The sequence below is a fragment of the Chiroxiphia lanceolata genome, chromosome 3 (assembly GCF_009829145.1).
Source record: "Chiroxiphia lanceolata isolate bChiLan1 chromosome 3, bChiLan1.pri, whole genome shotgun sequence".
Classification (NCBI taxonomy): Eukaryota; Metazoa; Chordata; class Aves; order Passeriformes; family Pipridae; genus Chiroxiphia; species Chiroxiphia lanceolata.
Genome location: NC_045639.1, coordinates 102,216,869 through 102,226,393, shown reverse-complemented (window position 1 = coordinate 102,226,393; position 9,525 = coordinate 102,216,869). Strand labels below are relative to the sequence as shown.

The 9,525-nt window shown below is 45.5% G+C and overlaps 1 protein-coding gene across 1 annotated transcript in view; it reads left to right on the top strand.

Annotated features, from left to right (window-relative positions):
• Window positions 1–2,485: 2,485 nt before the first annotated feature.
• The window catches only part of PDIA6 (protein disulfide isomerase family A member 6), a 15,585-nt gene continuing 8,545 nt past the window's right edge, over window positions 2,486–9,525 (top strand). Inside the window, exons 1-6 of the mRNA XM_032682073.1 lie at window positions 2,486–2,570; window positions 5,404–5,545; window positions 6,707–6,764; window positions 7,460–7,586; window positions 8,078–8,184; window positions 9,346–9,479. Coding sequence (XP_032537964.1) covers window positions 2,537–2,570; window positions 5,404–5,545; window positions 6,707–6,764; window positions 7,460–7,586; window positions 8,078–8,184; window positions 9,346–9,479 — 602 coding nt within the window. The 5' untranslated portion in view covers window positions 2,486–2,536. The remainder of the gene's footprint in view (window positions 2,571–5,403; window positions 5,546–6,706; window positions 6,765–7,459; window positions 7,587–8,077; window positions 8,185–9,345; window positions 9,480–9,525) is intronic.

The window sequence follows — 9,525 nt, the reverse complement described above, 5'->3', positions numbered from 1 at the left end:
CTTGACAATCCCAAGGCAACTTGCAAAGTACCAGACAGTCTGGCCTGCCATACAACTCTGAACGACCTAGTCAGCCCTAAGATTCACAAACAGACTGTACTTCCATGTTTAGCACAACAGTGAGGCCCATCTGCAGTAATGTCAATTACCTGGAGGTATTCCTAAATGATTCTGTGGTCTGGGGTACGGGCTTCTCCCCACTAAGTATCATGTTACTTCCTGAAAATCTTACTAGTTCAGTTGAAATGGTTTTATGTAATTTTTTTTCTTTTAACATGGAATGTTCTGATACATCTGTCAGAAGAGATGCTAAGCATTTTATTTAGCTGCTGAAAATGCTGTTTCTGTGCTGCCAAGCCTTGTTAGATACTTCATGCTAGAAGGTTTAAGGGATTGTCAAGAAAAGATAAGTGTAATGGATATACCTAATGTATCTTTCCATTATTCCCTCCTGTATGTAGCCATGAGTCACGTGAGATTATTTGCCAGTAATATCACAGAATTTCACGCTGCTCTGTTGAGACTCCATCACTATCTTCAGTGAGATAGTACAGCCCCATGCAAACTCATTACAACCCTTCATGCATTTTATCTGAAGGCAGCCCATTTATCACAGAGCCTGTATCATTTCCCTGTTTCCATTGTTATTTATCACTCTACTAATATTTGTCTGGGTTCAGGTTTTATCAACACTATCTTATGTGTATTTCCAGAACACACATAAAAATGTTGAATTGCTCCTGATGTAGAATCGTTTCCTGTAGAAACTCACTAGGAATTTAAAAAGTCACTAAAGATCTGTCTTAAAAGCTTCTAATTCTGCAACAACTACTTTAACACATGCTTTCTGATGCTACAGAAACGTTAGATGCAGCCATCCAACTTACTGTTCACACTTGTGAAAAAGAAAACACACTGTCCATATGCAGCTCTTTCTATTAGCCATTCTCCCTCTCCAAATTATCAATTTTCTCTGCTAATTTGCACACCATTAAACTATTCTTTAATGATTTCTGGTTTTGAGAATTTTATCCGGAGCTAATGTCATGTTAATTGCTCAACAGTGCCCTGACCTGTCATGTTTACTTTTTTCATCATACTAGTGGAACGTAGGAGACAGTTTAGAGAAATACTAATTGATGGTCTGCAAAGCAGCTCCTATTTGCTGTAGGAGTCAGTAAAATAAGAGACATGTTTTATCTTTAGGTCTAGGAAGTGCCACAAACCTGAACCTGCCTGCTCAGGCTTCTTGTTTACTGATGGAAATGCCAAGATGTCAGTATTTTGTAGGCATTATGATTAAAATTTTATTCCATGAGCCCGTGTTCCTCAACCTCTGAAACAACTTGAGGATGAATATGGCTCCCTCTTCTCACCGCGGTGTTAACAATTCCATGCTCTGAAAAAGCAGGACTTGAATGGTACTGAAAAGCGCTGTTTGTGAGCATGAACCAATGGGGGTGTGAATGGGGGTAAAATTTTTGACCACTACAGATCCAACTGCTGAAAAATTCTAGTTCAATGATACATGAAGTCCAGCTACTACTGCTACACTTAAAAATTCACAGCTCACCTAATCGTGTACTCCTAGCTCTGCAAAAGCCTGCCTGGATCTTTGCCCACCAAGCTCTAGTGCCCACCTTCAGTGTGCAACCATTGCGGGTGAGAGGGGCGCATGTACTACCAGCTTTTCGAGGCAGCTATTTTCAGAGCTTTTGAACTGGGATGCTGGTTTTTCATACACAATAGCCATATACATGCTGTGCTGGTGGACCCAAACTTTCCAAGCCTCTGTCGGATGCAAGCAGGTTACTCAGGGTTTCACGGCGCTTATATCAGGATGCACCAGCCGTTCCCTCCCCCTGTTTGCATTTCCTCAGTCTGCAGCAGTCCCAGTTGAGCTAATTTTTACTTTTACAGGGGAGCTTGCAACTGGAAATTTTTTTTCAAATATAGATGCCTGCCTTGATTTTCGCAGTGAGACCATGTAGACCGCCCTTGAGGCTTATGTTTGCACTCAGAGGCAGTAGCAAAGCTCGGGAACCGAACAGGACAAACCCCTGGCCTGCCTTCCTTCTCCCTAAAGGCCTGTGCGGGCTTCGGCCCAGGCCCGATCACCCCTCAGCGCTGAGGCGTAGGGGCTGGGGCACTCTGGCCAGGGAGAGACTCTAGGAAACTGCTACAAGCACGCCGAGACTTTTTTCCTCAGGACACCAAGGCTCCCCCCTCACACCTCAGGCAGACATCCACACTCTGCAGGCCCTAAGACCCCGGCTTAGCTCCAACCCCGCCCAGCCCTGACCCCACCGCCCTCCTCCTCCGCCCCTCAGAGCCTCCCGCGGCCCCCGCGCGCCGCAGCGGCTGACGCGGCCGCCCTCCATTGGCTGCGGCGCTGCGCGAGCGGCGGCGTGGCCAATGGACGGCGGACACGGCGGGGCGCGTGGAGAAGGAGGGGCGGGGCGCGCGGCGGAGGAGGGGCGGGCGCGCGGGCCTCGGCGGCGGCGGCGGCGGCGGCAGCTGAGAGTGCGGGGCAGCCATGGGGGCGCGCGGCGCGGGCCGGCTGTGGTGGGGTAAGAGCCGTGAGGGGCCGGGGAACGGCCTGAGGGGGCGGCGGGACACGGAGAAGCACGGCGGGATGTGGCTTCTTTCTCCCCAGCTTCACGGCCTCCGTTGCGGTGGGGGGAGCGGGGCCCGGGGCCGTGCGGGTCACGGGCGGAACGGGGAGCCTCCTGAAAGAAGCCTGCAGCCAAGGGGGGATCGGCCTGTTCTCCCAGGCAACGAGCGGCGGGACAAGAGGACACAATTTTAAGCTGTGGCAGGGGAGGTTTAGATTGGCAATTAGGAAGAAATTCTTCACAGAAGGGCTGATTAGATGTTGGAACGAGCTGCCTAGTGAGGTGGGGGAGTCACCCTCCCTGGAGATGTTTAAGGAAAGACTGGACGTGGCACTCAGTGCCGTGGTCTAGTTGACATGGTGGCCTCTGTGCCGAGGGGGTGGGGGTTGCTCGGTACGTTATCGGAGCGCAGACGGGGAGATACTAAACATCCTAAAGGCCTAAAGATCCCAGCAACAAAAAAATATAAATAAAACGGTGGTTATTTCTCATTCTGATAAATAAAAAACCCGCTTTGATTTGAGTAAGCGGCGGTGTTTTGCCTACCTGACTGCCCTGCCCTGGGGTCTGGTGCTGAAAGGGGCAGCGAGAGAGCGCTGACCGAAGGCAGACGGAGGTGCCTGTGAGGATCTGGTGTTCCCCTGCCCCTGCTGCCGCATCTTGTGTGCCGGGGGAATCGGTAAACGATTCCCACTCGAGCCCCTCGCGGAAGGTGCCGGGAGCGCTGCCCGAGGCCGTGTCTCGCCGGGCGCACGTGTGCAGGGATTTGTGAGCTCCGGCACGCCGAGCGCTGCTGGAGGAGGAGGTAGTTGAAGGAGGAAGTTCACAGAATAATCACCATCATCCCGTGACAAAAGCTTTTTTTCACGGATCTTCAGAGCTGCAACTTTGATGTTCAGTGAAGACGAGTAATATCAGTATGGAGCTACCTTAGTTGGTTTAATAACACTCACGTCTGTGTGATTTGCCAGCATTAGAAAACAACATTTGAAATCAGATTATCTGTTACTTTTTGCCTTAATAACAAGGACAGACTTGAATTTTTCTGGCTTAGATGCTTGTAGGAAAATGATCTTTTTCTTTACTAAAGATGAATCAAACCTTGAACTGGTGGCATAACTTTCCTTTCTATAGTGAAACATTCATGAGTCATAGTTTAAAAAAATACAGCGATACGTGACTAGGTGCATTTCACCATGTGCTTTCTTTTGTGAGTTCTCTTTAGCAACTGTTTTCGCATAAGCTAGAGCTTCTCTGTTTGAAGGGACAGTAATGGCTGAGCGATTCAGTCTTCTGAATGTATTGTGCCAGGGATTCCCTAAAAGGTGATACCAAAATACACTGATTTCAATTTAATGATCTCATTCCATCTAGAGAAGGTTTTTGCTCTCGAGAGTGACTGTAACATTCAGGGAGCTTGTTTTCTTACTCTTTCCCAGCAGCAGCTGCTACTGTAGTCACCGTACAATGCTGTGACAGCCACTGATCGCCTTGGAAGTCAGTTGATCAGTGCTGATGAAGTGCTGTTTGTGTATGGGTATACTGAAGGAACAGAGCCAATCTACATGTAAATCTAGTGCTGGAAACCGATAATGCTCACCCCAAAAGAAAAGGGTTGGGTCCTTGTGCTAGGAGAAACCATAAGGAAAGGATAGTGGCGCAGTGGGTTGTAGTGTGGCAATTCAGTCCTGATCTCTGCTTGAGTAACCTGGAAGATGTTGTTTTTGTCAGCTTCTCTCAGCTGCTGAATAGAGGTGATGGAACTGGCTCTTCTTGAGTGGGGCTGATAAACTGTGGGTGATGCTGTGCAGTCTGTGTACCATGTGCTGTAGAGTTTCTGCATCACTGAGCAGTGTCTTCCTCTCACATTCAGTCTTATGAGATAATATGTAGCTTCCCATACAAGTTATTAACCACTTGCAGCAAAGCTATTTTTTGTCTGGTTCTAACTTGGGTGTCTGGGCTCTTACTCCCCCCAGTCTTTAGTGGACTAAGAGAAGTCTTTTGCTGGGTTGATTTTGTTGCAAAGATGCTTGTCATTCCTCATCAAATCATCTCTCAATCTCTCTGACTTGGTAGAAGGAAGGATTACAAGATTTTATGTACAAAGTCTCAAGCAATAATAAGTTCCAAAAATGATCAGAAGTACGAAGTCATAAGAGAAAGCAATTTCCATGTATCTTTTCATGTCATATTTTAGTATTCTCAGAGTGCTTGAGTTGTTAACCAGAGAGATTCACCTGTCATACAATAGAGAGAAATCCATGGTAGACTAAGGTCCTCATGAGCAAGAATGAAGGAACTCATTACGCTACCAGTCCATCAAGTGCTCATCCTAAAATCAGTGTACCTGTGCCAAGCCCAGCTGGGACAGTCCTGCATTATGCGATCCTGTAAAAAAAGTGCTTGATTGCCTGCTGTGCAAGAGGTGTGAGCAATTGGCTTAGGAATTTTTATGTGGGGAACCCTGCAGAAGTTCTGGTGGTGTGGTACCAGTAGGAGGTAGGGTAGGAGCTCTGACGAAAGGTGCTCTGGAGAGCCATAGCAGGAGTTACCTAACTCCAGCTAGATTTAGGCACAGAGGTTATATTACATGGTCCTGTGGAATCGTGTTTGAAGTGAGGAGGGAAAGCATATATCTTGGCTTAACTTCCTTTTATATGTGGTCAGACTGGAATCCCTTCCCACCCCTGCTGATTTGCAGGGCGTCGGGAGATGATTTAGCCATGGCAACAGGAGAATCATAAATGTTGAACAGGAATGCTGATTGCTTTGCTTTTTGTTGTAGGCACCGTGAGCTGCACTTTGTTCCTGGCAGTTAATGGTTTGTATTCGGCCAGTGATGATGTGATAGAGCTCACACCAACTAACTTCAACAAGGAGGTCATTCAGAGTGAGAGCCTGTGGCTAGTGGAGTTCTACGCCCCATGGTAAGAATTATAGCTGTGTACTTGCTTGCTCTTACACAGAGGAGCAGCCCAGGAATCTGCTGCTGATCAGCCCAAGGTTTCATTCACTTGTTGGCAGCACAGTTGCTGGTTTGGTGGCTTCATGACTAGCAAAATAACTGTACTTGGGATTCTTGTTTTAAATGTCCTCATGAGGGAAGAAGGCTGGAACTTGTTTCAAGTTGGCAAACAGGGTCTGATAACAAAATCTTATACACTTTACTACTTCAGTTTTTCTGATGAAATTAGTATTAAAAGTGACTGATTACAGTGCAGTAGCTAAGGGAAAAGGCCCCTCACTTGCATGGTTCTGAATGTAATTCTAATGTGAAAGCACAAATCTGAATTCACACTTAGAATTTACACTTTCCATTGAAAAATACTGGCTTTGTGCATGTTAATTTAGCATCTCTCTTAGTCTCCTGTCCTACTCATGTCCAGAGCATGGAGTCTCTTCCATTTAAATTCTGGTGATATAAAGAATATATATCTTGTACAAGAGGATCTTTGTACAAATCCTCTGTGATATTGCCATCCCAAAGCTCCACATTCTGGAGAAAGTGGCCTTTCATTGCAACAGCCTGACTGTGTCTGGACCGAGAGGTTTAGGGGAAGGCTTGCTGTGCCTCTTCTAGTGTTGCAGTTTATGGGCAATGAGAAGCTTTACTGAACAGTAGCAATGAAGTGTAGAACAGGAAATTGGCAGTTCCTCTCCTTGCAGACTTGTGATGATGTGATTATATGCTGTTCGTTTTCTCCCTCAGACACCTCCAGGAATTGTGCCACAAACTCTTGCTAGTTAAGAAGTTACCTCTAGAATAATTTTTTTAGGCCTTATCACAGGTCCATTTTAGCTTGCCACAAGCAGACTAGTGTGCAAATCTGTATTTTCATGCTCACATTTGCCTCTGTTTTGGGAAGGACAGGTAGCTATTGAGATATTTGCATATACGTGTGTGTGCGCGCATGCACTTGTACAGTGTGGAGGTTTTTGAAGCCTACGTGATGGTGTGATGTTGTGACACAGCCTCTTCTCTTTATGAGTAAATCTTCATTGTCCCACAGTTTGCAGAGTGACTGTGAAATAGTTGTCAGATCTGAATGGCAATTACTGTTTTTTGTTTGTTTCTTTTTTTCTAAAAGGTGTGGTCATTGTCAAAGACTAACCCCTGAGTGGAAGAAAGCAGCAACAGCTTTAAAAGTAAGTTTAACCTTTCAAATGTGCTTATGGCAGTGGATTTAAGAGAGTTTGGCTGTTTGCCATCTGACTTGGGAACATGGAGGTGGGATTTGGTCCTTAAAACCCTTATCACTCTAATCATACTTGTCCAGCCAGAGAAGTAGTCATTCAGGCACTTAAAAAGTCAGGATTTTTGTTTGGTTGGTTTGGGGTTTTTCCTTTATAAAAGAAGACAGTAAATTGTGGAGGAAGCAAGTCAGTTCTGTCTGTGTGAATTCCCATTACTGTTTTCCAGAACTGAAAACAGCTTTGTAAGCTGTTGGGGATGAGTATTTCTTTAATTACAAAAAACTTGGTCTTGTAGCGATTTGCTGAATTCTTGTCTTTGTAAAATATATATTCCCCTTCTAAAAAAAAAAAACCCAAAGAGACAAATCTCCAAACAAAAAAAACCCCAACTAAATAAAAACCCAAAGAATTTAAAATTTAGTTAGTCAGGCTGAATTAAAAAATGGACATATATTACATGTTCTGTAATTTAATGCTTTTGGGGGGAAGTACCTCTCCTCTGGTGACAGTTCTCTTAACAGTCCTATTAACTGTCCCTCCCTCTTCATCTCCTCCCCCTCTTCTATGCCCCCAGCAGAGAGTGTAAAATATGTTAAATCACTTTAGAAGTCTTGTCTTAGGTGCTGTTTCTTGTTTTGTTTCTGCAGGGTGTAGTGAAAGTGGGTGCAGTAGATGCAGATAAACATCAGTCCTTGGGTGGACAGTATGGAGTCAGAGGGTTTCCAACTATCAAGATATTTGGAGCCAACAAACATAAAGCAGAGGACTATCAGGGTAAATGTGATGCTGTATTACATGTTACATGCCTAAAAGCTTCCCTGAATACAGCAATTATGGTAGCTGTTAATGATGTCTTGTGTGGCATTTCCTCCTTGTCTAGTGCTTATAGTAACTCAGAGACAGATGGGTGGGACTGGTTTAACCAAACTGTGTATGTCTTAGCATGGACTAAGAGTCCCACCTGCAGTTCATAGTTTTTGGAGGTTGATAGAAGTTCCAAAGAATTATTCCTTTCTTCCTATTTATTTGGATCTTGCCACAGTCACCCCTCATCAGATAAGCTGGGTTGCTAAAACGTGTGGTGAAGCAGTCCTGCTTCTTGTGCTGAAGTCAGATGTCCCACCACTAGGACTGTATCACTCATAGCACAGTCCTGCTTTTCCTGAAAAATCATTAGGGTGAGGGAGTACTGTTTGTAATTAAGTTAGAAGCTGACCTTAAACTGGCCTTTTGGTGGTTTAATCACTTACTTTGCTGCATTGCAGGTGGCAGGACAAGTGATGCTATTGTTGAAGCTGCTCTAAGTGCTCTTCGGTCCCTGGTGAAAGAACGTCTTAGTGGCAGAAGTGGAGGATACAGCTCTGGGAAACAGGTATTTGAGGGAATGTGTGTTTGTTTTTCAACTGGAGACTGTCCTGTACAGGAGGTCAGAGCTTGTGCCCCTGATTCCACCACAGAATAGTTGAAGTTGAAAGGGACTTTTGCAGGTTTTCTACTCGAGCCCCCTACCCAGTGCCGGGTCAGCTAAGCAGATTGCTCAGGGCTGTGTCCCATCAAGTTGTGAGTATCTCCTAGATCTAATACTCCATGCAGACTGCAGTCTCTGGGCAACCTGTTCCAGTGTTTGACCATCCTCACAGTAGAAATCTTTCTCTTGTATTTAAGTTAATAGAATTATAGAATGTTATTTCTTCTATTTCAACTTATGCCCTTTTGTCTCTTGCTTTTGCAGAGAAGAGCCTGTCGTTTTCTTTACTTTCCTTCACCCTCTCATCACATACCCTTAATCAGCTTTGCTTAACTTGCTCCAGTGTGTGCATTCCTCTTCTACCGAGGAACCCAGAACTGGACCCAGCACTCCACGTGTTTCACACTGTGCTAAGCAAAGGGAAAGATTGCCGCCTCAGACCTACTGGCAATTCTCTGCCTAGTGCAGCTCAGAGGCTCTTGGCCACCTTTACCATAGGAGTGCAGTTCTGGCTAGTATTCAGCTTGTCCACCAGGACCTTGAGGTTTCTCTTGCTGCTCTCCAGTTAGTCAGTCCCCAACATGTACTGGTGTATGGGGCTGTTTTTCCCCAGGTGCATCTCCTTTTGAACTTTGAGGTCCCTGTTAGCCCCATTATCCAAGTGGTTCAGGTATCATTTGCCCAGTCCTAGTCTAAACTGGATGGATAGGTTTTTTTAGTATGGTAGTGTTTTTCTGAAGTTGGCTTGTTGGATTTCTTCCCTGAAGGTAAATTGAAAAGCTTCTGGCTCCTACTGCTGTCTCTAAATCATGGTGCAAGTACTCTGTGGCATCCTCAGGTTGGCCAGGTAGAAGACCTGGGTGGATTGTACCCTGTAGTGTATATTGCACTCCCACATGTTTGTTTTGCCTGGAAACCAGGACAGAGTTTCGGATGCCTAAGACTGCCTCTTGTTTATCTTACTCGAATAAAGACCATTTGGTACAACACGACACACAGGAGGTGGCTTATGTGGGAAACCAGCTTTGGTTACCTCTTACAGGAGGGTCTGTTTGTTTCTTACAGAGCCGGGAGAGTGGAGGTGGAGACAAGAAGGATGTGATTGAGCTGACTGATGATACCTTCGATAAGAACGTCATCAATAGTGACGATGTGTGGATGGTGGAGTTTTATGCCCCGTGGTGTGGGCACTGCAAAAAGTAAATGAGGCTTTTCTTTGACAATTCAGTTCCCATTAGTGCTTGG